Source organism: Octodon degus, unplaced genomic scaffold (genome assembly GCF_000260255.1).
Source record: "Octodon degus isolate 3935 unplaced genomic scaffold, OctDeg1.0 scaffold00092, whole genome shotgun sequence".
NCBI lineage: Eukaryota > Metazoa > Chordata > Mammalia > Rodentia > Octodontidae > Octodon > Octodon degus.
The window spans coordinates 8,433,981-8,461,450 of NW_004524668.1; the positions used below are offsets into that span (position 1 = coordinate 8,433,981).

General features: G+C 49.0%; 3 protein-coding genes across 7 annotated transcripts in view; 1 reads left to right on the plus strand and 2 right to left on the minus strand.

Moving 5' to 3' along the window:
- Positions 1-14,383, plus strand: part of Spata21 (spermatogenesis associated 21) — a 40,347-nt gene extending 25,964 nt beyond the window's left edge. The window contains exons 9-13 of the mRNA XM_023722453.1: positions 1,900-1,971; positions 2,084-2,201; positions 12,407-12,576; positions 13,628-13,805; positions 14,305-14,383. Coding sequence (XP_023578221.1) covers positions 1,900-1,971; positions 2,084-2,201; positions 12,407-12,576; positions 13,628-13,805; positions 14,305-14,362 — 596 coding nt within the window. The 3' untranslated portion in view covers positions 14,363-14,383. The remainder of the gene's footprint in view (positions 1-1,899; positions 1,972-2,083; positions 2,202-12,406; positions 12,577-13,627; positions 13,806-14,304) is intronic.
- Positions 5,752-7,030, minus strand: LOC105743028 (protein FAM210A-like). 2 transcript variants are annotated; one of them, XM_023722528.1, is made up of 3 exons: positions 7,019-7,030; positions 6,079-6,927; positions 5,752-5,848 (listed from the first exon to the last, which is right to left on the minus strand). In XM_023722528.1, the coding sequence occupies exons 2-3, from the start codon at positions 6,889-6,891 to the stop codon at positions 5,825-5,827; spliced, it is 837 nt and encodes a 278-aa protein (XP_023578296.1). In that variant the 5' UTR covers positions 6,892-6,927; positions 7,019-7,030; the 3' UTR covers positions 5,752-5,824. The 2 variants fall into 2 exon arrangements, with proteins under 2 accessions (XP_023578296.1, XP_023578297.1); XM_023722529.1 differs by lacking the exon at positions 7,019-7,030 and having other exon boundaries at positions 5,819-5,847; positions 6,079-6,932.
- A 2,126-nt stretch (positions 14,384-16,509) lies between the features above and the next one.
- The window catches only part of Szrd1 (SUZ RNA binding domain containing 1), a 26,875-nt gene continuing 15,914 nt past the window's right edge, over positions 16,510-27,470 (minus strand). Inside the window, exons 2-4 of one of the 4 annotated variants that reach the window (XM_023722603.1) lie at positions 22,529-22,578; positions 20,578-20,829; positions 16,510-17,882 (exon numbers count right to left, since the gene is read on the minus strand). In XM_023722603.1, the coding sequence (XP_023578371.1) occupies positions 17,780-17,882; positions 20,578-20,829; positions 22,529-22,578 (405 nt within the window). In that variant the 3' untranslated portion in view covers positions 16,510-17,779. Of the gene's footprint in view, positions 17,883-20,577; positions 20,833-22,528; positions 22,579-27,470 lie in introns of all 4 variants that reach the window. The other 3 variants (XM_004637691.2, XM_023722605.1, XM_023722604.1) reach the window with 3 other exon arrangements.

The window sequence follows — 27,470 nt, forward strand, 5'->3', positions numbered from 1 at the left end:
CACAGAAGTTTGTTCCACTCTGGTCTCTCCATCTATAAAAGGGGGCTGATAACAGTGCCCACTTCACCAGGCTTCTGTCAAGACAAAATGAGATAATCCTGGCAAAGCATCCATCGCAGCATGGTGCCTGGTGCACAGAACCTACCCAGGAGACCTTAGCCACTAGTACTGTTCATCCAGGAACCACTTAGTAGGTGTCTACTGTGTCCCTGCTGTGACCCAGCTACCCAGCAGGACCCACTGGCACTGCCTTTGAACGAGGGCCAACCAAAGTTAAGGAGCACTGGTAAAAGCAGAACTTCAAGAGGCTTAAAGAAAGAATCAAGCTGGCAAGCACAGGTCCTGAGTTTGATTCCCAATGCTTAAAAAAATAATGAGGGCTGAGCAGATAGCTCAGCCATTTAAGCACACAAGGACAGGAGTTCAATCCCCAGTACCTCATGCCATGCTGTCTCTACACCGTGCCGGCCACCGAAACAGGGCATGGTGGTGAATGGCTGTAATCCCAGTGCTGGAGAAGCTGAGACAGGAGGATCATTGAGTCTGAGCCCTATAGCAAGACCCTGTACCAAATAAATAAATAAATGTTAAAAAGAAAGAAAGAAAGAAAGAAAGAAAGAAAGAAAGAAAGAAAGAAAGAAAGAAAAGAAAGGGTCAGGAAGGACGGCTTCCCAGAGAAGGTGATCCTGGGGCCAACCTGTAAAAGATTAAGCAGGCCTGAGGCAGGGAGAGAGGAAGCCAGTGCAAGGGGACGAGGGCACACAGGGGGAATCCTGTGGGACGGTGTGTAGCTGAACGCAAGGTGTGCAGGGCAGGTGCACATCTGTGCAGCGCCTGGTTCCTCACCCCTGGGTGCCACGACTCTGCTCCCTCCATGGTGGCACAGCCAGGAATCCTCAAGCACCACCAAGAATGACCTGGCTGGGCCCCTGTGAGCCTGAGCAGCGGCCTGCTTTTCACCGAGCCTAAGCCTCACCTGTGACCGGGGGTTAAGCCTACCAAGCTGCACCAAGGATGCCTTCAGAGACCACATAAGTGTTTGTTGAGTATTTCAACTGAGCACAAACCTGTCTCAAGTCCCAAGGACACAGCATAGAACAAAATGTGCTGTTCTTGCCTACAAAAAATTCCATCAAATTCCAAAGTGTGTGGTTAGGCCGGGAGTGATGGCGTACACCTGTAATCCCAGCACTCAGGAGGCTGAGGCAGGAGGATCGCTTTGAGTTCAAAGCAGCTTGGGTTACATAGTGAGCTCAAGCCAGGCCTGAACTACAGGGTGAGACCCTGTCTCAAAAAAACAAGAGTTTTCCAAGAGGCTTCGTGGGAGATCTGACCTGGCTTGGTCTGGGCCTCTGAGGACACAGTGGTCAAGGGGAAGCCTGAAAGGTGTAGTGGGAGTGAAATGGGTTCCAGGAAGAGGAAGCGCGTGAGCAGAGGGCCTGGCCGGCAGAATCTGCAGGCAGGAAATCTTGCAGGGCCTTGAAGGCCAAGATGGGACTGCTGTGAGTGTCTTCTTCAGTGAGGAGCCCCCACTCGGTAGCCACATTGCTGCTGCTGTGGACATGGTCTGGCGCTAAGCACTCCTTTTGTCTTCGGTGTGACAGGCTTTCAATTGTCCTCTACAGATGAGAAAACTGAGCTTACGGAGGTTGAAAGCCATCGACAGGGATGGTAGGGCTGGGATAGGAACTGCCCCCTCCAGGACCTGACTTCCAGCAGCTTCTAACCCAGGAGCTAATAGTAGTTCACCCAACATCCACAACCATGGCATCTGCCCTGAACAAGTGTCACCTTTGTAACTAGACCCAGTGAGGGATCTGGTGACCATGGCTGGGTCTCAGGGCCTGGGCCCGCTCTACCAGGCCCCTGCCCACCCTGCTCCTCCTCTGGCCTCTGCAGGAGATGGTCACGTGGACTTCAGAGATTTCCTGGCTGTGATGACAGACACCAGGCGCTTCTTCTGCTCAGTGGGTGAGCAAGGCCCTGCCCGGGGCAGCTGAGCTGGAGGAGGATCCACAGTGCTGATGGGGGACGCACCTAGGCCCATCTGATGGTAACGGCAGCCACTATCTCGTGTCCCCAGAACAGAATGTTGTGACAAACATGGCTGTCCCGAACCCCCACACTCTGCTCTTTGAGATCCTGTCTGTACTAGTGGAGATGCTGGCCTTACCTGAGACAGTCTTAGAGGAGCTTACCAGGTGAGGAGGGCCGGTGCATTTGGGGGCTGGGGTTGGGGCTGCAAAGGTGACATCTAGTGTTTTGGCAGCAGAAAAGTTTTGACAGCAAGGACCCTGTTGCAGATGAAAAAAAACCTAGATATACTGGCTGAAATACAGCACTGAGGAAGCTGAAGCAGGAGGATTTCCATGTGTTCAAGGCCTGCCTGAACTACATAGCGAGACTCTGTCTCAAAAAACTGACTTAAACCAAAGCGGTTACATTGGCTCAAACAACTGGTCAGAGCTTCAGGAAAGACGGGAACCAGGAGACTAAGGCTTTACCTCTCCATATCCAGGCTACAAATTCAGGAGTCTGTCTCCAGTGGGACGGCGGGGACAGAGCCCCATGCCCATAGCCTTTAGCTCTGCCACTTCAGTGTATTTAATACAGAGTCTATAAGGTCTCACTGCACAGATCAGACTCATAGTGAGCCTCTTGTTTTCAGCTTCCCAAGTGCTGGGATTACAGGAGTGTGCCGCCACACCCAGTCTCAGTCACATCCCAGCGCACTCCAGGGGGCAGGGGCGGGGCTGGCAAGGCCTAGGGATCAAACCTCAGTCCCCTGCACTTGCCTAAGCAAGTGCTTTAGTTCACTGAGCTATCTGGCCGGCCCTCCACTTTATTTTTTTGACAGAACCGGGGATTGAACTCAGACCCTTGCGCTTGCCAGGGAAGCAGTTATTCAGGGAAGAGCCATCTTCCTGGCCCCACTCCATCACTTTAGTGGAGGAGGAGTTTTTTCCTGAGCTGCCCACACAGCAATTCCAGGAGAGGACTGGAGGGACTCCACCTGTGGCCAAAGTACTAAGCCCTGCCTGTACCCAGGGAAGATAAGATAGGGTGGAGGCACCTGAGGGAGACATGGCTGCAGGCAGGAACATACGGGTACTGCAGGGCTGGAAGGAGCCGGGAAGCAGAGTGGCACTGGCATCTGCACAGTGTCTCTCGATCTCACACCTCAGTTTCTGGTCTTAAACATGGACACATTTTATGCATGCAGCTCCTAAACGCCAGCTTTCAACCATGGTGATTGTAAGGCTCGAATGAGACCAGAGGGGCTGGGGAGATGGCTCAGTGGAATAAGCGCTTGCCTGGCAAGTGCAAGGGCCTGAGTTCAATTCCCAGTTCTGCAAAAAAAAAAAAAAAAAAGAGATCAGAGTTCATTCATTTTTTCACTGCTATAAACTGTTTTGTGTATTAATACATATATGTTTATGGTAGTAGACATCTTTTCTAAAATTCCTTTTAAAAAAAATATATCATTTGTTTATTTGGTACAGGGTCTTGCTATACAGCTTGGACTTGTACTGGTCCTCCAGTCTCAGTCTCCCTAGAACTGGGATTACAGGTGTACACCACCATGCCTGGGGCCAGCACAGCATGCAGTACAGGGGATCCAATTAGGGTGCTCACACTTGCCAGGCAGGCGCTTAGACTGCCCAGCTATCTCCCCAGTACTGTTTTCTTTCTTTCTTTCTTTCTTTCTTTCTTTCTTTCTTTCTTTCTTTCTTTCTTTCTTTCTTTCTTTCTTTTTGGATTGAACTCAGGCCCTTGCACTTGCCAGGGAAGCACTTATTCCACTGCGCCATCTCCCCGGCCCCCCAGCACTGTTTTCTAAAATTCTAATTTGTACTCAAAACCTCAAACATTTTTGTAGGCAACAATCATTTAAATAACAATTACTTCTAAATGAAAGTTGTTCTTTTTTGGGGGGAGGGATAGTACTTGGAACCAAACTCATGAATCTTGCACTTGCCAGGCAGGCACTTGTGCCACTGAGCTACATCCCTGGCCCTGTTAGGTGTTTTTTTTTTTTAATTAATTAATTAATTTATTTATGTGTGTGTGTGTGTGGCCAGCTCAGCCCACCAGGGGGCGGGGCTGGCTGGCATGTGGTGCTGGGGGATTGAACCACGGTCCTTGTGCTTTGCTAAGCTTGTTCTAAGTAGGTGCTTTAGACCACTGAGCCATCTCACCAGCCCCTAGGTGTTTTACTTAAAGGAATGGACTAACTGCATTTTCATGAAAATATCTACAAAATACTCAAGGATGAATAACCATAGTTTGCTTGTTTTGGTCTCAGGCAACAAATCCAGAGCTCTACATGTGCTCAACATATACTGTCTCACTGAGGGATCACTCCAAGCCCAATGTTTCTTCCTTTTCAAGTAAAAATGGCTTTTTATGAAAGAGCAGTGCAGCTGATGGTGGTAGCCCATGGCTATAATTCTAACACCGCATGCCTTGCCAGCCCCGCCCCTAATGCTGGCTTTCTAACGCTATCCTTTTTTTCTCACTTATTGGTGGGCATCCTACCATAACTCGGAGGGCCCCTTTCTCCTCTTGTTCATTATCACCAGGGTGATGGAGGAATTGTTTCTCTCCTTTGTATTTCATGTTTAGTATTTTATATTTCCCAAAGTGAATTCTCCAGTCTGCTTTTTGTCATGAGGCTAGTTTTGCCCGGCATGGCGTGGGTGCCTGGGATTGAACCCCGGTCCCTGAGCTTGCCTAAACAGGCCTATAGTCTGCTGAACTATCTTTTTTTGGCAGAACCAAGGATTGAACTCAGGACCTTGCACTTGCCAGGCAAGTGTTTATTCTACTGAGCTATCTCCCTGGCAGTGTGCTGAGCTATCTTGCCAGACCTTGTCTTGTTTTTAACAATGTGGCTATACCAACTTTTTTTTTTTTTTGCATATATAAGATTGAATTTTTATTCAACTTCCTTCATACAATGTCTCTATTTTAAATGGCAGGTAAGTGTTAGATGCTTTTTATAGAATGACTACATTCCCCTCCTGTTCACAGGCAGCCTGGGGGGTGAAAAGTGGCTCCCCATTAAGAAGTGAATGCATTAAACCTTGGTGAACAGAAAGACTATGACCCAGTGTCAATAGTCTGGCTGTGCGTAGGCCATACCAAGTGCCAACTTTTCCAGTGTCTCCTAGTGCTAACTGCCTTGCCTGCACACAACATAGCTGGGGAGAAACAGCACCAGTGTGACCCCCAGGACTGGGAAGAAAGCCCTGGTATGAAAGACATTAGCCACTGCTTATTGCTTCTACAATGCAAGATTCTTATACTGGGCTCACTTTTGTTTTAAAAACACTGATTTTTCTAGTGATATTTATTTATTTATTTATTTTTAAAATTTTTTTATTTTTTTGCGGAACCAGGGATTGAACTCAGGCCCTTGCGCTTACCAGGGAAGCACTTATTCTACTGAGCCATCTCCCCAGCCTCTATATTTAACTTTATTTATTTATTTTTTTTAAATATTTATTTATTTTTATTTATTACATTTATTTATTGTGTGTGTGTGGCCAGCTCAGCCCACCAGGGGGCGGTCGGGCTGGCATGTGGTGCTGGGGATCGAACCGCGGTCCCTGTGCTTTGCCAAGCTTGTTTCAAGTAGGTGCTTTAGACCACTGAGCCATCTCTCCAGCCCCTATATTTAACTTTAAAAAGGCATTCTAGGTCTTTAACCCTCAAAGAACTGGTATTTTTTGGGCAATTAACCAAAAAAATTTCATCAGAAATATGTATTTATGCCCAAAGTTGCCAGAAGGTTAAACACAGGAAATGCCTGTAGGTTGTGTTATATAAGGCACCCTATTCCACTTTTTTCTTTTTTTTAAATTTTCTTTTTTTTTTTTAATATTTATTTATTTATTTATTTTTTATTTATTGCATTTATTTATTGGGGGGGTGTGTGTGTGGCCAGCTCAGCCCACCAGGGGGCGGGGCTGGCCGGCATGCGGTGCTGGAGGATCGAACCGAGGTCCCTGTGCTTTGCCAAGCTTGTTTCAAGTAGGTGCTTTAGACCACTGAGCCATCTCTCCAGCCCTCCACTTTTTTCTTAAAGGAAACTTTTTCTTTGGTTTCTTGCAACTTTTCTGTGAGTCTGTCCTTGGTTTCTTCCATCTTCTCCGTGATGAGCTCCTTGGTCTCTTCCATCCTGTCCTGCAGATACTCCTTGACTGGTGGTGGGGTTGACATGTAGCCACGACCACGCAGATACTTCACCATGAAAAATGTTCCTCCCGAGGTCACCGTGTATCGGGCAGGTGCTGCAATCTTGAACATTGCATAGGCTGTCAGGGCATTTCCACTCTGGGAGTTTTTCAGGATGCTCACAACACTGTCAGGTAACCCAAAGAGCTCTAGAAAAGGAATGACATTCACTCCTTTTATGGCTGCATAATAAAAAGTTCCAAACCAAACACCAGAAGTTACTAGATGTACAGGAATCAAAACCTTCCCATATTGTCGAAATGTCTTCTTAAATCGCTGATAAAGACTAATCGATTTGTCTTGTAAAGGATCAGGCTCTTCCTTTTTTTCTGAAGGTGTTCCCTGAGTGGTGCTGGATGATAAGCCCCTGGTAGATGAAACATCCCACACCCACTGTTTGTAGTAAAGGATCCTGGACTTTAAAGGCTGTGTGGCTGATGACTTTTTTCGTTCGTCTGCTGGGTACTGGGCTACAGGTAAGTGCAGCAACCGCTCTTGCGGGCTTTGTGCCCAAACCGCTTTGGACTTGGCATAGTGCAAAAACAATGATCGCTTCATGTGCTGACAGTGTCCAAACAGCCCAGGTGTCTGTGACTCCAGGCATATCCTGTGTGTCAGCCAAGACGCAGTCCGCAGTATGTGCCACTGCATTTTGAAGGATGGAGATGGTTGCAGCTTCTATAGAAACTCGCCCAAGTCCGGCTGCCGCTCACGGCGAAGGGCAACCTTTCTGCTGGGTTACCCACCACCCACCCGCGGCCAAGCCACTCTCTCTCACCGCCGCGGCTCGCCCTATACCAACTTTTGTTCAGTATGGAAATACGTGTTTTTTCACCCTGACTTAACTTTATTATTATTATTACTTTTTAATGTATTTGGTTGTTACAGGGTCTCACTACGCAGCTTGGACTAACAGTGATCCTCCTATTTTCAGCCTCCCCAGTGCTGTGATTACAGGCTATATAATTAGGCCCGGACTTGTGGCTGGCTCAGCCTGCCATGGGGGTGGGGCTGGCAAGGCGTGCAGTCCCCGGGATCAAACTGAAGGCGCTTTAGCTCGCTGAGCTATCTCACCAGACCCCAATTTGTTAAAAAATTTAAATCAAAGTAGTGAGAGGATATTGTTTTAAAAGCTGAATAGAGAGCCCAGCCAGATAGCTCAGCGAACTGAAGTACCTGCTTAGGCAGAGCCCAGTGGCAGGGGTTCAATCCCAGCCTCCTGTGGTGGCCCCGCTTTGCCTTCAAGCGCAGAGATGTCAATTGAGATGGGCATGGTGGCAGGTACCTGTAATCCCAGCTCTTTGGGAGGCTGAACACAGGCAGATCACTACAAGTCCGATCTAATAGTGACACCCCGGGACTGTGTAGACCCTTACTAAAAAAAGAAAAGTCACTTGGGGGCCTGTGGGTTAGCTCAGTTGTCTAAAGTGCCTGCTTGGGCAAACCGACGCAGGGCAGTTCAATCCCCAGCACCAGGTGCTGCACCAGCCCCGCCCTTAAGGCAGCCTGAGCTTTTTTTTTTTTTTTTTTGTCTTTTCTGTACCTGGAAATCAAGCTCAGGACCTTGTATTTGCCAGGCAGACACTGTGCCACTGAGCTAAATCCCAGCCCAATTACTTCTTGTTCATCAACTGTTTACAGCCATTGATTTCAATAGAAACATTACAATGCACCTTTATCCACCTCCTCACTGGATCTGCAGCTTCTATCTCTTCCCAAAGCCCAAAATGACCATGAAAGGTGGTAAATACTTTGAGTCAGTTTAGGACATTGAGGCAGCCAAGACAATATGACTAAAGACACTCATCAAAGAGGACTTCCGGGATGGCTTCAGAAAGTGGCAAGAAAAATAGATTGTATTTAAGGGTTCGGGGAAGGATTTTGAGGGAGATTAATAGTAATGTATCTTTTACTGTCAAAAACTTTTAAGAATTTAAATATTCACTATAGCTTTTGATCATACTAGGATCACACTGTGATCCTTACAATTTTTTCTCTTCACTTCCTGTTATTGCGGCTAAGAATTTAGCTGTCAGATACAAATATCCTCGGGGCCGGTGAGATGGCTCAGTAGAGTAAGCACTTCCCTGGCAAGTGCAAGAAATAAAATAAAATAAAACCTCTCTACCTCTGTCTTGTTCCGTATGTGGGGTTTCTATTAGCTATGGCTCAGCAACTAAGCCTTTTAGTACATGGGTGTCTAGTATCATTATCTGAAATGCTTTTCCATCTTGGTACGCCATGCTGGCCCCATCCCCAGAGTGCACTGAGACTGGCAATTGAGACTGGGCGTGGTGGCACAGGCCTGTAATCCCAGTGCTTGGGAGACTGAAAATAGGAGGATTACATTCAGTCCATCTGTGTAGGGGGACTCTGTAGACCCTGTACTACATACATTTAAGAAAAAAAATGGGGACGGGGACATGGCTCAGTGGAATAAGCACTTCCCTAGCAAGCGCAAGGGCCTGGGTTCAATCCCCGGTTCCGCCAAAAAAAAGAAAAATGCTTGGAGCCAAAAGTGTTTCAGATTAAAAAATTTTTTGAATATAAAGACATACCTCGGGATAGAACCCAAGCCTAAACATATTCATGTGTGTTTCATATATGCCTTACATACATAGCCCTGGGGGTAATTTTATACAGCATTTTTATGCATGTATGTTGGTCAAGTGTGAAATTTTCCATTTGTGGAATCAAACACTGGATTTCAAAATTTCAGATTTTGGAGCCTTTGGCTATTTAGATTAGAAATGCTCAATCTGTGCTGATTTCATTTCCTTCCTTTTCTCCTGGGGAGAAACTAACCCAGGAGAAAATTCCTAGTTAACAATTGCCTTCATGGGTTTTGTTTGTTACCACTGATAATTCTTCCTGCACCTGCTGTTTTTCTTGGAGGTACATTGTAAGGAAATCCATCCTTGTTTTTGGAGAAACCGCCATCAGGCCTGCCACAGAGCTGCCATCCTAGGCTCTTCGGCACCCCAGGAATTCTTCCTCTGATGTGGATTCTCCATTTCCTGAATCTCTTTCTTGGTCTTCTTGCCCTTCTTTCTCTTCCTTTCTTTTCTGATGAGAGCATGTTTCCCCAGGAGCTTTCCTGAGTTAAAAAGACAGTAACTCAACCACAAGGATGTCCTCACACTTCCTGTTCAGCAATGATCTGTGAAATGGTTCCATTAAGGCATTTGGATGGCCAGTGGGGGATCTCCCTCCCATCCCCCTGCCTTTTTCCTGTGTCAGAGCTCCTATTTACATATGCAAAACTTTTATTTTATGCTTACTTTGGAACATGTCCCCCAAAGCTTTTCTGTTTCTTTTCTTTTCTGTATGTGACAGGAAGGCTCTCATTTTGTAGTTCAGGCTGTTCTGGAACTTGCTACCTTTCTGCTTCAGCTTGCTGTGTGCTATTCCCCCAGGAGCTTCTTCAGAAAAGATGCATAAGGGCTGGTGAGATGGCTCAGTGGTCTAAAGCACCTACTTAGAACAAGCTTAGCAAAGCACGGGACGATGGTTCAATCCCCCAGCACCACATGCCAGCCATTTAAATAAAATTTAAAAATAAAAAAATTAAAAAAAAAAGAATAGATGCATAAGAGGCAATTTGTTTTTGAGATTTTGTATGGCTACAAATGTGGTTATTCTACTGTGGCATATGGAATTTTAGGCTGGTGTGTTAAAGAATGGGCCCCAAAATATCGGAGGGGGAAAGATTTATACAATCTGAAACCAAAGTATTCCCAATATATCAGAGTTCAAACAAGGCAGTTCGGTTTTCCCACACTGACCAATGGATGAAGCAAAGGGCAAGGAGCCAAAGAAGGTGCTGTTATTGTTTCACATTCCTCAGATCAGTCCTAAACCACCCACATCTGCACACATCAAAATTCAAGCACATAGGAAATGGGAAAAAGGAAGCAAAAAGCAAGCAATTTCCTCTAAAACTATGACTGAAAAAGTTATACATCCTGCTCCCATGAGGTCATTTTTTTTTCTTCTTTGAATATTTACAGATGAAGTCATTTTCTATGCAGAGTGATGTGGGGGAGGGAGGCGCCCATAATTTTACACTGGGATCTACATGCAACCTCCCAATGTGAGACGCTCTGGTGGGTTAGTTTCCTGTGTGTGAGGCTCACTGAAACATTAAAACGCGATTCCAGGCCAAGGCCCTAGGAGACCCTGTGGTGCCAGCCCTAAGGGCTTCCCAACACGGAGCAGCAGCTTGTGCACCCCGCACCGCTGCCTTCAAAGCCAGATAGGACAGCCCTGCCATCTCGCTGTTGCGTCTTCCTGACTCTACACGTGGGGCTCCAGCCCCTCTTGCCTCACTCCTCCCTAAGTCACCAAGCTCCTTCCTACCACCTAGCCTTTCGATGCCATCCCGTTGTGGGGGTGGCTCTGCCTGCAGATTTCCATTGGGATTTTTCCCTCATCCCATTCTGATCAGATGTCATCCTCAGACCTTTAGAGACCACCCTGAGCCGAACTGCTGCCCCTCATCACTACCCCTATCCTTTCACTTTCCCTGTTTCGTATTTTTGTTTGTTCATGGTCTGCTTCCAGGTTCCATTAGGTCTGTGTCCAGGTAGTTATTTGGGAAGTGATTCCGGGGAACAGGAGATGGGCAAGGGGTAAACAGCAAAGGAGGGAGAATGCAAGTGAGCTTCAGTCAAGCACCCCCACGACTTTCTGAACCATGAGTGGTGACACCTGTGTCAGAGGCTCGGGGCAGGCCTTAGGCACACTGTGCAGATTGTCCCTGTGCAGTTGCAAAAGCCTTCGTGGGAGTGACTGTCACTGTAGGTACAGCTGAGACCAATGACAACAGGGGCCCTGTGTGACGTCTCCTGCAACACTTTCCCAGGCACTTAGAAGCGTGGCCAGTATGGTGCACACTGAGTGAAAATTTGCTGTGTGAACAGTGCTGCAGCCTAGAGGGAGAAAAGCCAAATGATAATAAGTAGGTTGTGGCTGGGTGATAGCTCAACAGACAGCTCAAACGCCTGCCTGGCAAGCACAAGGTCCTGAGTTCAATCCCTGGTAGCACAAAAAAAAAAAAAAAAAAGGAAAAAGAAAAATAGATAATAAGCAGGTTGTGGGTTCCTTGGGGTAAGTACAAGTCACTGGGGACCTGTGAGGGGCGTGCACACAGCCCCTAGGGAGAGGACAATGGGCTTTTCAGATGGCCCTCAGGTTGGAAAATGGAGCAGAAGAAGTTAGCTGCAAAGCGGGTTTAAAAAGAATTGTGGGGGGCTGGTGAGATGGCTCAGTGGTCTAAAGCACCTACTTAGAACAAGCTCAGCAAAAGCACAGATGACCGCGGTTCAATACCCCAGCACCACATGCCAGCCAGACCCGCCCCCTGGTGGGCTGAGCTGGCCACACACACACACACACACACACACACACACACACATAAAAAAAAAATTAAAAAAAAAAAAAAAAGAATTGTGGGGGCTGGGGAGATGGCTCAGTAGGGTAAGCACTTGACTGGCAAGCTCAAGGACCTGAATTCAATCCCTGGTTCTGAAAAAAAAAAATAATAATAATAATAATAATTGTGCATTTAAGTACAAATGACACCACTAGGAAGAGAGTATGCAATGTGTTAATTATTGAAACTGTCCTACCAACTTGATTTGAAACTGTCTCATTGCTATTTGTCTCTCAATAAAATTAAGGGGAAAAAATGGCAAATAAATATATGAAAAAATACGCAAAAAAAAAGTACAAATGATAGAGGCAAGTATCACGAATGAAAAGATAAACATCTTCGTAGATGGTGATTAACGGACCACGCTCTCTGAAGCAGATGGTCCATGTGCTGACAGGCTCGTCAGCAACCCTATCCCATGTGATGCATTCAATCCCCGTGCTAAGGACGGGGTGGAGGTGGGCACTTGAACCTCAGGAGTCAGATGACTTGCCGTGATGGGTCAGTGCTGTCATCCCACACTTTACACATGGCACTGAGGCCCAGAGCAGGGCAGTACTGGCCGGTGGACACAGGAAGACCAGGCAGAGCGGAGACCAGAACCCAGGTCTCCTAGCTCCTGGGCTTGTGTTCCCGCTCCAGAGCTCATCTGAGAGAAAAGGGGATCAGGAGGAGTGGGGTGGCATGAACTAACCACCACCAGGCTGAGCCAGGTGGACGCTGCCTCCCCAGCTACTACCAGAAGAAGCTGAAGGAAGGCACCTGCACAGCCCGAGAGATGGCACCAGCCTCAGGCCAGCTGCGGCCACGGAAGCAGGTTTCCTACAACCACCAGCAGGCAGACCGTTTGGAAGCCCCAGAACACAGGGTCCTCAGCCTCCTGAGCCGGCTGAAACAGAATGGTGAGGAGCTGGGCGGCTGTGCTGGGAAAGGGGCTTAGCTCTCCTGCCTACTTGCCCCCAACAAGCTGAGAGGCCGGGTTTCCCACTGCGGGCTTACCGACACACATCAGGAACAGCTGGCCATCCCTATCCAATGTCCAGCCCTGTGCCTACACGTCCTGTGATGACTCTTCCCCTCCCCCTGGAGCCCTGTGGACAGGCTGCTCCCAACAGCCAGGCCTGTAGAGATAGGCAATCTCCCAGCTCCCCACTGACATGAGGCCCACTGGGAGTTAATAACATGGGACCCTTTGCTGTGGTCCAAAATTTAATTACATACTCCATTTTACACAGGTAAAAAAAACAAACCAAGGGAGTTTTAAGTACTTTTCCTTGATCCCCCTAAGCTTTGTCGGAAAGGGGAGTTTACACTCAGGCCCAACACCAAAACCTATCTTTTTGCGGAACCGGGGATTGAACTCAGGCCCTTGCACTTGCCAGGGAAGTGCTTATTCCACTGAGCCATCTCCCCAGCTCCCAAAAGCCTGTCTTTCTGCTGCAAGACTACCTCCCCCCCATGTCCTGGTGTCCTTTATTAGGCTCCTGTAGTGTGCCAAGTGATGAGCAAAGGGCCCTGCAGTCTTCCCAGGGCGCCTGGCAGACTATGCCAGGACCCAAGTCATCAAACCTTTAATGTGTCAACTCCTTTTCTTCGAAGGGCTTACAGGGTGTTCAGGGTCTCAGTACCAGATCAGACTCAGTGATCTGCCTGTTTACTGCCTCCCAAGAGCTGGGATTACAGGTGTATGTGTCACCACGCCCAGTCCTAACTGGTGCCTCAGCTTGTGCCCTGAGGGCGGGGCCAGCACGGGGGAGGGGGATGAACGCTGGTCCCTGTGCCTGCTTGCAGGCGCTTTAACCTGGTAAGCTATTTGGTTGGCCCTGTGTCAACTCCTTAATCCTCATCATCTCTAGCCAAGCCCACGCAGCTCACAAATCCTATGGAAAGCCACGATTTTCCCTGGGTCTACAATCCTGAGGCCACCACTCTGAAACATACCTCTCCCACTAGCTCCCAACCTACAGAGCCCCTATGCCCAGGCCCCCTGCACCCCTCTCTGCCCTCGGCTGAACAAGAAGATGGCACGTCGGAAGCAGGGCAGCCACAACATGCTGGACCAGTGCGCACCAGCTAGCCAGAACCCCAGCACCCGTAGCCTCTTCTTCCAGTCAGGACACCAAGGAAGCAGGTAAGTGCCCAGAGGGCTAGGGCCTCTTTCAGGCCCATCTACTTACCTCCTTCCTCAGGAGGCCCCTGGCTACACACTAGCGGAATCCATACTTCCAAGACAATGCCTGGGAGGAGACTGGGTAGAAAGGGAAAACACTGACCTTTGTGGAGGGCTGAGGAGCAAGCAGTGTAGACCATTTCACTGGCGCCAAAGAATGAGGACGTCCTGTGTGCAGGACGCAGTAGTACTCACCATTTTGCTGGGACTGGCACTATGCCCTTTCCCACACAGGAACCTAACTGCTCTGCCCCAGCCTGGTTCCACATTACCAGGCTTAGTTGCAGGGCAGGACTGAACCCTGAAGCAATCCCTTTCTGGGCCCCCTGAAGAAAAAGGCCTCAGCCCCACTGCTGCTTCCATCACTTTAGGAAGGCTACAGGCAGGGATGGCCCTCACCTGGCAGGATTGTGGGGAGAGGGTCAAACATCTATCATCCTTCCACCCCACTCTTCCCCAGGGAACACAGCTCTGACGGTGGAAAGTGGCTCAGCGCCCTGCCCACTCGAACCCACTGACCCTCTGGAATCCAGCAAGGCAGTTCAGATGGGCCACTGGGCAGCAGCTGCCGTTTGTTTTTATGGCTTGGTAAGCTAATAAACACCAAGGACCTTAGCCTCTGTGCCTGGTGCCCAGGTTTCCACAGCCTATGTGGCTCGTCAGTGCAGGGCCCCAGCCCCCTGGGTTTGAGAATCCCAAGGCCCTACCCAGGGCTGGCATTCCTGCCGCAAGGACCCTTGCATAGAAAGTCTTTACCTGTGCTTTCTCAAAGCATAAAGCTGCCCGCTCCCCCGAGTGTCTGCCCCTCGGGACTGAGAGCCCCACAAGGCAGCATGAAACTGAAGCCAAGTACCCATGAAAGACCTGGCCTCTGGGAGACCCTGAGAGATAGCATGAAGTGGCCTCAGCCTCTACTCTCCCAACTGAGCCCGAGGACCCGGGGGTTTCTTCTCTAGAGCCCCAAGCCACGCACCACCCAGCCTATGTCTCCCCTGGGTACAACGAGCAGCCACAGCAAGAGGTAAAAGGCCAAAAGTCAAAATAAGGACAAGGATCTGACAAGTTTAAAACATGTATTTAAAATACAATTTATAAAATGCTTAATCTGCCGACTCAGGAGCCTGCATGTAGGGGTAGGGTGGGGGGTAGGCAGCTGCCCACGGCACTTGCAGAGCAAGATGCAGGGGTGTGGCCCCCTCCCATTCCCTTCTATTCAGACACCCAAGGGGCCCATGTGCACCCCTGGGATCACACGACCATAAAACAGAACCCAGAGGTCTCTTGAGTCTCTGCTTGCCAGGGAGGCTGGGTGCAACCCTGCCGGCCCATCCCTGAGCAGGGCACCCCCAAATGGGGCAGAGCAGGGTATGGCTGGGCAGGGCAGGGCAGGGCTAGGCGGGGCAAGTGGGCTCTGGAAGGGACTGATGGTAGCAGATAGGGTGTTGCATCCTGCCTGCAGGTGGGGAGCACCCTGATTGCTGAGAAGGGTTGGTCACCAGGCCTGGACCCCTAGCTCCTTTGGTTATAGGCTGACATCAGAGTAGTGGCTCAAGGGAAGCGGTTAGCCGGAAGGACTGAGGCCTGGCTCATGGGGTCTGGGAGGAGGTGGGTGAAGGGACAGTACCGTGAAGGGAGATAAAAGGGGCAGCAGCCTCAGGGTCCTGCCCCTTATTCCCCGGGGATTTCCAAGCCAAAGCCTGCAACTTACTTTTAAAAAAGAGAAGAAAGAAAAGAAAAAGCACTTAAGGAAAGTTACAGACAACTACAAAAAAACCCACACAAAATCCAAACCGTTTTCCCATCTTCCCTCCCGCCTCCCCCTAAAATAATAGTTTCCTGCTTTCTTTCATTTTGCCTGCCATCTCTCATCTGGGAAGCCAAAGAAAGGCATGACTGCTGGTGGGTGACAGGCACGGTGTGGGCAGAGTCCCTTCTTTGGCCGGAGAGAGGTGGGGACAACAGTCCTGACCACATGCTGAGTCCAGACACCAGCTGTTCTGGCTCCCACCAGAGGGGGTAGTGCGCAGAAACAGATAGGGGGAAGGCAGAACCATCAGCCCACCTGGACTTCCCACCTGCAAGCCTTGGCACCCCTCTCCAACAGAAAGGAGAGTCTCGCCTTGGTTAGAAGCCACTCAGCTTGAGGGATGGGTACGAGACATTTAGAGTATGGACACCTGATCAGGGCAGTACATTAAGATAGTAGCCAACTTTCTTCCTGCCCACTCTACAACTGCCTCTCTTACTAACTGACCCTCTGCTCTGGCTCTGTTCACAGACAATTCCTGGCTTCACACAGTTCTAAGGCTGGGCCATGGACCAGTTGCAGGCTCAACTGGCAGCTGGTCCTTCCTCCTTAGGAGATGGCCTACAACATGCCTGGGCCTGGCCAGGTATACCCAATGCAGAGTAAGCCTGCAAAATCCAGCTTGCCACCTGGGCCACCACAAGCTGCCCTACTCCAAAACCACACCAACCACTCCAAAACCCATCCATCGGTCCGGAGTGGGGAGGCCGCCTGGCTGGCTGAGGGTAGGGCACAGTGCATCCCAAGAGAAAAGCGAGCTGGGCAGAGGCAGGCTACACACACAAGCTGCTCTGGGCAGCGCCTTGCTAGCGTCTTCTCAAGGAATCAAAGCAAATCTCCAGGTTCCAGGGCCAGAGGAGAAACCGTCTTCATAGCAGGCCCTTGCTCTGGAATGAGGAGGAAAGGGCAGCTCTGGCCTCTGGGGAACTGGTCGGCCATCCATCTCTGCAACGCACAGCTTTCCCTTCTCCTACTTAACTCATCATTCTGCTCCTGAGGTACTGATTTCACAGCGGAAATGTAGCAGGTAGAGTCACCGAGCTGCAGCCATCAGAGGAGAAAGTTCCAGCCTTGCTGGAGTGGGAAAGTCTCTGACCGCACCAGGTGCAGGCTCAGATCCAGGAGCCAGACTCTCTCCTGGTCTTCCTGTGCTCACAGCAAATACTGACCAAGCCTTGTATCCCTTGCTTATTTGAAGCCCAGGAGTGCAATCTCACTCCCTGATGCTCTCTGCTCTTTTGCCTGGCTGGTAGGAAGCCACCCTGAGGGGTACGGGAAGGGGAAGCCTGTCACTTTCCCTATCTCCCACAATACTAGAGGTGGGGTTGGCACCCTCCCTGGGCTCTCTGAGCCTGAAGAGCTAGCCCTGACTCCAGGCAGGGCAAGGGGCCTGGGGCTGAGCTGCGGGAGGGAGGTATAGGCATGGGGTGCTCACCTGTCCTGGGGCTGCAGAGCCCTGCCCCTTTTCTGGGCGGCAGTAGGAATATAGAAGCTAAGCTCACCAAAATCCTATCAATTGATGTTTCTAGTGAACAAACCAGAAACATTTTTAAGTATACTACCAAACTACCCTTTCTCAATTAAAAAATTAAACTGCTAAAACCCCTCCCATGCACTTTTTCTTAAATCAGATATTTGTATAAACAAAAATAGGAAGAAGGGGGAAAAAAAGGATATTCTCAAATGGAACTCACTTCTTAAGTGATGAAGACATGCACTTGGGGCGGGTAGGTGAAGTTCTCATTTGTGTTTTGAAATCCCAAATTAATGAGCATGATAAACTTATTGCTGGCACCGGCTTTACCCCAAGCGGCCAAGTGGCACTGTCTGACTCTCTACTCTGAGTCCTTGGTGGGTCCCCCCAACCCTCCCCTAACCCCACCCTTTCCCTTTCCATTGACTTGGGACAACCCTTGTCAGGACATGCCATCACAGTGGGAAGGGGGGAAAGGAAGGTCACAGTGCATGGGGCTCAAGGTCACAGTGGGCGGAGCAAGGGGATCACAGTGCAAGTAAGTCAGGTCGCTCCCTCTGCTCAAGTCCGGCTGTCTGCCACAGCAGTGCGACCCGTGGCTGATGCCCAGGAGGTGGTGACAGCGGCAGCGGTGGCATCCTTTCTTGCCTGCATTTATCTGCGCTGTTTGAAGCCTTGTGACCCATCAGGACCCAAAGGCTGTCTGATCACATTATTGGGCTGCCTGCTGTCTTCTGGTTGGGAGATCCTGGTTGGCCTGCAGCAAAGAAAATCAGAAGGAGGTCTGAAGTAAGCTACAAAAGATGTCCCTGGATCTTAAAATTAACCATGCTTGTAACCGAGACAGATAGCACAGTAGCTATGACCCAACTTTGGCTCCGCAAGCCTGCTGCTTTGGCAAGCAGATGGGAGCATCTCCAAGCTGGGAGGCCCTGTGGGCAGGAGGGCAGCCCACGGCATTCTCCCTCTTTGGCTCACCATCACTCATCCACAGGAAGCAGCACCCTGGCCGCGGCAGCAGCCCTGGGCAACACAGGCTCTCCAGTGTCGGGCAAGGAAAGACCTCAACATTCCCTGTTTTGCCTCCTGCTTCTCTTCCAGCTAGGCACTTAGTACACCTCATCAACTAGAGAAGCCTGATGAAAACAGAATCTCCCCCTGGGAAAGATGTAGACGGCAGAGAAAACAAAAGCTGGACAGCCCTTCAAAACAGGGAAAGTGGGCTGGCAAGATCGCTCAGCTGACTAAGCGCCTGCTTAGGCAAGCGCAGGGACCAGGGTTTGATCCCCAGTACCACATGCTCCACCAGCTCTGCCACCAAGTGTGGTGGTGCACGCCTGTAATCCCAGCACTGGAGTGTCCAAGCTGCATAGTGAGGCCCTGTACCAAATACATAAAAAAGCAAACAAACAACAAAAAAACCCAAGTAACATAATGAGTGTGGTGAAGCTTGCCTGTATTTCCAGCACGGGGAGGCTTAAGCAGGCAAGTTTCGAGCCTAGTGTGGAGAATTTAGTGACTTCATGAGACCATGTCTCAAAAAAAAAAAAAAAAAAAAAGAAAAAGAAAAGCAAAGCCTTGGGATATAGCTCAGTGTGAAGACGCTGGGTTCAAAAGGAGGGGGGAAAACACAGAAAGCATGTAGATTTAGTTGTTCCTGCTCCTCCTACTAACTGGAACACAGCTCCTTCGAGGTGATAAACTTGGACTAGACTCGAGTTTGGGGCCCTCACTCCCTTTGTAGACCCTCTCCTGTGAAGTCATTTTTCTTTCTTTTTTGAATATTTATAGATGAAGTCATTTTCTAGCCCACTATTCCTATGCAGAGTGATGTGGGGGAGGGAGGCGCCCATAATTTTACACTGGGATCTACATGCAACCTCCCAACGTGAGACGCTCTGGTGGGTTAGTTTCCTGTGTGTGAGGCTCACTGAAACATTAAAACGCGATTCCAGGCCAAGGCCCTAGGAGACCCTGTGGTGCCAGCCCTGAGGGCTTCCCAACACGGAGCAGCAGCTTGTGCACCCCGCACCGCTGCCTTCAAAGCCAGATAGGACAGCCCTGCCATCTCGCTGTTGCGTCTTCCTGACTCTACACGTGGGGCTCCAGCCCCTCTTGCCTCACTCCTCCCTAAGTCACCAAGCTCCTTCCTACCACCTAGCCTTTCAATGCCATCCCGCTGCCAAGTTTTAACTCTTCCACTGAACTACACTCTCCATCAGTGGTTAGCTCATCAAGCCCTAGAATGTCAGATCAAAGAAGCCCCTCAAAGTTAGAGACCATGTAAACAAATACCACTTTCCTAGGAATCCACAAGTAACACAACCTGTAGTGCTACAGGGCAAAAAGTTAAGCATGAAACAGTGTTTAGGAAATACACCAAAGTATCACAGTGAAAAGACTGCAAGGTAACACTGATGCACGAACAGCAGTTTCCACTGTGTGACTTTCTCACTGCCTCAACTGCATGCCTTGGTGAGGCAGGCATTACCACGATCCCATTTTTCAGATTAGGCTAGTGGTTAGGTATTGTGAGATAAGAAGAGGAAAGTGGGAGATTTTAATTTTTAAAAAAAAAAATTTTTTTTTACATCTTATTTAGTGTGTGTGTGTGTGTGTGTGTGTGTGTGTGTGTGTGTGGCCAGCTCAGCCCACCAGGGGGCGCGGCTGGCTGGCATGTGGTGCTGGGGGATCGAACCGCGGTCCCTGTGCTTTGCCGAGCTTGTTCCAAGTAGGTGCTTTAGACCACTGAGCCATCTCTCCAGCCCCTAATTTTTTTTCAAATTAAACTATTTTTTTAAAAATTTTATTTATTTGTGTGTGGGGGGCAGCTCAGCCCACCAGGGGGCGGGGCTGGCTGGCATGTGGTGCTGGGAATTGAACCGCAGTCCCTGTGCTTTGCTAAGCTTGTTCTAAGTAGGTGCTTTAGACCACTGAGCCATCTCACCAGCCCCGAGATTTTAATTTTTTAAACTCTTTTATATGTATTTATTTGGCACAGGGTGTCACTATGCAGCCCAGACTCACAGTGATTCTCCTGTTTCAGCCTCCCCAGTGCTGGGATTATAGGCATGCACCACCACGCCCACTTTGGGGTTCCAGGGATGGCACAGCATGTGGTACAGGGGATTGAACCTGGGTCCTCGCACTTGCCATGCAGGTGCTTAGACTACAGAGCTATCTCCCCAGCCCAAAGTGAGAGATTTGCATTCCAGTCATGCCTTTATGTGGCTTTCAGCACTGCCCACACAGTTTGCAAATGGCAGACACAGCTTACCTGTGTGGCAAGCCACCACCACAACCACCTCAGCACTGAGTGCACAGGCCCACAAGCGGGTGCTGACAGCACAGCAGTGGTGTCTCACTAGTCTACCATTAACGAAGCCTTACTTGAATTTGCTCTGGGTAGACCACCCATGAGGAGGATGTTCAGCTCTACCAGCTGCACTCACCTGTCAAGGATAGGTTTCTCTTGCTCCTCCTCAGGACTGGCACTGCCCAGGATCCGCTTTCGGGCCTCGGCGTACTCAGCCTCCCGCTGTGCTAGGGACTTGACTGGAAGGGCTGGCCTGCTGGTGGAGTTGGGGCTGCTGACCACACCGTTGCTGGTGGGCCTCTTGAGGATGCGGATCTGTGGAGGGGGCCCGGTGGGAAGGCTATCGTCTTGAATCACAATGGGCACTTTGGGAGGAGATTTGGATTTCCTGCTGACAAAGAGCAAACACAGCTTCACCAGTCACACCCTTGCTTGGAGGCCCGTCCACGGCCCCCACTCACCCTCAGTACTGCCCCCCTTCACAGTCTCTGGCCTCTGACCAGACAGACACTCCAACTCCCACTCCTCAGAAGAGTCTCTGAAGTAAGCAACTTCACTACCAGCTCTGGCAGCGCACAGGAACTGCTGCTCGGACCTCATGCCTGACTGCGGACAGAGCACTGCTCCAGCCTAGGCCTTCTATCCATTGTCACCACAGGCCTGCCAAGCACTGGCCCCTGAAGCAAAACATTTCATGTCCAGAATTGAGTGACTTCAGTTAAAATCCCCATTTCCTTACAGAGAGCACTGTTGAGAGGCTGGTGGAGGGAGCCCCCAGCCAGGTCCTCCACCTCGTGGTCTCAAACAAGTCAAACACTACTCAGGGCCCACTACAACAGCCCTGCCAGGCGGCAAGACAGGATTCCTCAGACAGTCCCAGCCTGCCCGAGTGACCGGGCCTCCCATAAGCAAGCTGCATCACACAAGTCACTTCTTCCAAATAGTAACTGGGCAGATAAAATTCCCTCACCAGGGCTTTCCAGTCTGTTGGATAGCGGCGGGGCTGGAGTGAAAGACAATCCTAGAAACAGCACATGGCAGCGCTCAAGAGAAGCACTATCCAAGCATGTGCACATCAAGGTGATGTGTCCACAAGGCCAGGAGGAACTGACAAAACTCAAAGGGAAAACAACACAGGGAGAAAAACAAAAGCCATGGAAGGAGAAAGGGACCAAGGCAAGAATGATCACCCACACCAGCCACCCGGACCCTCCCAGAGCAACCCTAATTTTAGAGCCACATGGGCCCACAGGGTTGGGTTTTTTTTTTTTTTTTTTTTTTGAGTGCCTGGGTGGTCAGAAGGGGTAGGGCCTGAGGAACCCAGCTGCTCCAGGGTGATCTGGTCAGAGTCCTGGCCAAGACAGGAACATGGTAAGGCCCCGTGAGCAGCAAGGTGTGTAGCTGCCAAGGGAAGCACACTAACAGAAAGCCAGGAATCTGATCACATTGGCAGAGAGCCAGGAAAGCCAGCAGGTGGGCAGGTAGCACAGGAATGACTGTGTAGCCCTTTAAGCAAATCCAAAATCCTACCTTCTTCCCTGTCACTTGTGTTGGGACAACCAACAGATTATTTAAGGCTAAAGACAATATGCACCTGCTCTGGAAACCCACTTCCTCTGCTGTCTGGTTAAGGAATACAGCTATCCCTGAAAGGTCTTTCAAAAACTTTCCAGGGTGTCCTCAACTGCCAAGTCACTCAGCCCCCAGAGAGATCATCTGCCCGAACTCATCCCAAAGGAATGTCCATTGCTCATCTCAGAGGAAGAAACTGATGTCCAAGGAGGGAAACAACTTGCTCCAAATTCAGCAACTGGGGCACAGCCAGCTTTAAAACCCCAACCTCACTACTTGCCGCCTCCCCACTTTCCATCAGGCAAGCATACTGGGGCCCACTGAGGGTGGGACAGGTGCAGCACCTCAGCCTCATCCCCCTAGCCCCAGGCCATCACATTCTGGTCTCCAACCAGGAGGGAGGGTTCGCTGCCCAAGAGCCTGACTGCTAAACCTAAGGCCAGCTGCAGACACCACTGACTGTCCAGCTCTCCATAGCAGAGAGCACGAGCCCTCAGACCAGACAGCAGCCTTACCTCTCTTTTTGTGTGATCTTCAGTTTTTTTTCCAACCGTCTGTCTATTTCCTAGAGGAAAAAAATGTATATAAAAAGTGGAAAAATATCTCTCTTAAATAAAAACGTAGGTCTTTATTTTCAGAACTAAGGAGAGTGACCTCTCTCTAGGCAAGGACACAACTATGTCCTCTGAGGTGACGGACGTGGACTAGACTCTGGAGTTTGGGGCCCTCACTCCCTTTGTAGGTCCTCTCCTCCTAGCCCCAAGGCCACAGCAACAGTTCTGGCATTCTTCCTACAGCCTCCTCCGAGCCTTCTGCCTGTCCTTCACAGAGCCACACAAATCAAATCAACTTCTGGACCTTGAATGTGATCCTCAGTCCTGGCTTGAAGCCCTTCAACAGTTTGCAGGATCATGTCTAAATGCCAAAGCATCTTCACCCACACCTGCAGCACTGAGCCATTGTGACCCCAAGTGCCAGCAACATCATTTCCCTGTGCAAATTCCTGCTCATCTGCAAACCCCACATGTCTCCTCTCTGTAATGTCTTCTCCGGCTCTGCCAGGTCAATCACCTCATCAGGGTAAAGTCTCTCTTTCACATCCCTTTGTGCTTATGTTTAGCAACTATTTTATAATCTGTTTTCTACGGACACAGGCTTGAACTCTGCAACTAGCACCTGGGGAAAGGCCTAGAGTAAATCAGGTCTGTGGAACTGAAGTTCCTAAGACTTCAAGTAAACTTTAGCGCAGAAGAGGCGGCAATACAATGGAATTTCTCTTGGAACCAGAGCCTGGCCAGTCTATTGTCAAAACTAAGAAGCAAAGCAAAGCCAAAACAGAGGCTAAGAAGGCACAGAAAGTGGAACTCCTGTCCAATACATTTTACCCAATAACATGGTAGTCTAGAGCCCACACAGGACCTGATCTTCTCATTCCTGAGCAAGATACTGGTACCCATGGTACCAATGCCCCCAGCACCACAAACTCACCAGTGTCTTCGGGCAGGGGGGTGAGGACAGACTGACACATGACACCTGTGCAAAGAACAAAAAGGCCAAACCTCCAGGTGCCATTGCTGTCACTGCTTTTTCTTAGAGAAGATCCTACTCATTGAGAACAAAACAAACTAGTTACTAGAAAGAGAAATGTTATGCCAAAATATGTGTTTCTCTGGAAAACAGATCTCTGACAACCCTTCTCAGCCAGAAGTGATTTTATCTCCCTAAGGACATCTGACAAAGTCTAGACATTTTTCTTTTTGTGAGGTTGTCATTACCAGGGAAAGATGCTATGGGGTAGAGGCCTGGGAAGCTGCTAAACATCCCACAACACACAAGACTGTATTCACAACAAAGAAATGCTCCCAGAGCTCAACAGTGCCATGTCAGGACCCCCTGACTTAGAGGCCAACCACCAAGACCACAAACGGGGCCGCGGACATAGCTCAGCGGTGTAAGTGCCTGCGTAGGCAAGCGCAAGGACCTGGATGTGATCCCCAGTACCACATGCTGTGCCAGCCCCGCCTCGGGCATCAAGCTGGCCACCAAGATGGGGTGTGGTGGTGATGCCTGTAATCCCAGGGCTGGGGAGACTGGAACAGAAGGCTCACTATGAGTATGAGCTGTGCAGTGAGACCCTGGACTAGATACATAAAATTAATTAATTTATATTTTGGGTTGGTTTTTTTTTTTTTTTTTTTGGTGGAACCGGGGATTGTGCTTGCCAGAGAAGCACTTATTCTACTGAGCCATCTCCCTGGCCCCTAGATACATGAAATTAAAAAAAAAAAAAAAAAGTAAAACAGACTACAAACTGTCAAGAGCAACTGGGGAAAGAAGAAAAGCCTTGGATGTTCTAGAACAGTCTCTCGCCCCAGTATGTGCCCAGATTTCCCCTAGTGCAGTAATGTCTGGGTGCTACAGTCCACAGACACAGACAGTTCAAGCTACCTTGCTCTGTTCAAATCTTAAATTTTTACCAACTCATTTGAACTATTAATTATGGAAAGAATTACTTTTTCTAGTAAGTTTTTTTTTTTTTTTTTTTAAATGTATTTAGGACAGGGTCTACAGAGCCTCACTATGTAGATTGGACTAGTAGTGATTCTGTTTTAAGCCTCCCAAGTGCTGGGATTACAGGTGCATGCCATCATGCCCAGTGGGGCACGTCAGGCCTGGGGATCAAACCCCTGGCCCCGTGCCTGCTTGCAGGCACTTTAATCTGCTGAGCTATATGGCCAGCCCTCCAGTGCCTCCCCCCCCCCCCCCCCCGAATCGGGGATTGAACTCAGACCCTTGTGTTTGTCAGGGAAGCACTTATTCCACTGAGCCATCTCCCTGGTCCCCATAAATAAGTTTGTCTTTTTTTTTTTTTTTTAAATTGGCAGAACCGGGGACTGAACTCAGGCCCTTGTGCTTGCCAGGGAAGCACTTACTCTACTGAGCCATCTCCCCGGCTCCATTGCCTTTTAAGGGCATTTCAAGTCTTTTCAGTGAATGCCTTGTTTTATTAAATTGTACCATTTGCTTGCTTTGAAAATGAGACCCTCTATTCAAACTTCTGCAACATAAACACAAGATTCAGTATCTGAGTTTTAGATGACTTCAAGAGCATTTGAAACCAAGTGCCAAACCCCACACTCAGGGTACACAAAGGGACCCACCAGCACTTGTCCTGCCTAAAGACAGGACAGGTGCCGCCAAGTCTTGATTGATAGAGCAAGATCAGGCCAGGGAGATAGCTAGGCGCATAAGCACCTGCCTCACAAGCACAAGGTCCCAAGTTCCATCCCTGATACCACCAAAAGGAAAAAGAGCAAAAAAAAAACAAGGGGCCGGGGAGATGGCTCAGTAGGATAAGCGCTTGACTGGCAAACGCAAGGATCTGAGTTCAATCCCTGGTTCCGAAAAAAAAAAAAAAAGAAAAAGAAGAAAAAAGGAAAAAGAAAAAAAAAAGGAAAAAGAAAAAAAAAGCAAAATCTGCTGTTTTAAGAATCTGAAGATTTTTATGGGAAAGCACTGAATTTCTAAACTTCATTACGTAAATTCGCAATTTGGTATCAATGTAAAAGAAAAAAAAAAAAAAAAAAAACAACCCAGAGCAAATGGACTTATTAGTTAGATCTGAGCATTTCTTTGTTTTCCATGGCTGTAGGAAAGGAGACTCTATCCAGTCCCAGTTCATGGATCTAGATGGAAAAAAAAAAAAAAAAAAAAAGCCTTTTAAGACACTATGGTTTGGGGCCGGGAGACTCAACATAATAAGCACTTGCCTGGCAAGCACAACTCAGTTGCCTGGCAACTGAGTTCAATCCCCAGTTCTGGGGGGAAAAAAGACACTATGGTTCATGCCTAAGTAACTGTCCCCAGACCTGATCAGCATACTTTCAATATAGTAATAAGTTTTTTTTGTTGTTTTGGGCTTTTTTTAGTGGTACCAGGGATTGAACTCAGGACCTTACGCTTGCCAAGCAAGCACTTACTCCACTGAGCTATATCTCCCCAGCCCCTAGTAGTAATAGTTTTTAAAGTAATACCCAACATTAAGAAAGTCACTGGTAAAAACCATTAGGCTGTCATCCTCGCTGCCTTCCCCTCACTCCACACCACTCTCCTATACACCAATAACTAAAACTCCCACCCAAACCTGTCATGTCAGATACAGTAGTCCTTCGTTATTTCATAGCCCAACTTTTGTGGGCTCACTGTTTCACAGGTTTTCAAAAAATGTTCAACTAGGGGCCGGGGAGTTAGCTCAGTAAAATAAGTGCTTGCCTGGCAAGTGCAAGGGCCTGAGTTCAATCCCTGGTTCCGCAAAAAACAAAACCAAAAAAAAAAACAAAAGAAAAAAAAACCTAGATAATTTATTGTGGATTTTTCGCTATACTGAGAGGGTGTGGTGGATAGCTACCCGATGGTCAACTTCCTCTACCCAGCTGCACTGAACTAGCATGGTGCTGGGTGTGGGAGGCCCACCTGAGGATGGGTGCCAGTAGCATAAAAGGCAGAACAGGAAAAGCTGCAAAAACGCTGTTAGGGATGCTGTTTGGAGAAGCTGTTGGAGCTGCTGAAGTGGCTAGTTCTCGGGCTGCTCTGCTGGAGGGCCTCGTCATGCTGGCTTTTCCGATGAACTCCGGAGAAGCTTGGGTCCTCACCATGAGCACAATTTGCTTGTCGCATTGGCTTTCCTGATGGGAACTCGGGCTTTCCTCCTTGCTGGAGGAGCTTGGGACCTCACTGTTGCTGAGGATGGCTGTGGTACTTTGTGGGGAGCTCTGGTGCTTACCCTGAGCACTGCTTCTAGCTCCGGTTCGCATCCCTCAGCTTGCCAGCACAGATCCTTCATCCCACTGACATAGATTTCCTAGCTTCTACCGGGGACTCTGGGCCTTTCCAGCACAGACCCATGAAGCAGGCCTGCATGCGACTTTGTTGTGGGCTCCAGGCCTCCCATTGGACTGGTGTGAGGCACTGTTATGAGCTCTACGCCCTCAGCTGGATTCTTTAGTATTTAGTGTGTGGATAGATTTCCTGCACTTGTAGTATGGGATTCTTGAGTGATTCATTATAAAACACTATTATAGACCGTGTCCTGTACATGTTGCTCAACTTTCAAAAACCCCAAACCACAACAGCAGGATTTTGTAGTGTACAGTACAGTATATGTATTTATATGCATAGCATTTATGGCTTTAATGATTTTTGCCTAAAAATATATTTAAAATGTTAATTCTAACATATTAAAATATTAAATCATAAAATACACTGTAGGGGCTGGGAGATGGCTCAGTAGAATAAGCGCTTCCCTGACAAGCGCAAGGGCCTGAGTTCAATCCCCGGTTCTGCAAAAAAATAATAAAAATAAAAATAAAATAAAGGGGGCCTGGCCCTAGCTCAGGCCTTTAAGTGGCTGCTTCCACAAAGCTGTCAGCCTCAGGTTGCTGGAGTTCGAACCTCACA

Excerpts from the sequence above, each read along its gene's own strand:
- LOC105743028 (XM_023722528.1), bottom strand. The coding sequence starts at position 6,891 with ATGCAGTGGCACATACTGCGGACTGCGTCTTGGCTGACACACAGGATA. Across the intron at positions 5,849-6,078 it reads AAGTTTCCTTTAAGAAAAAA|AGTGGAATAGGGTGCCTTAT; the intron begins GTGGAGGGCTGG and ends AAAAAAGAAAAA.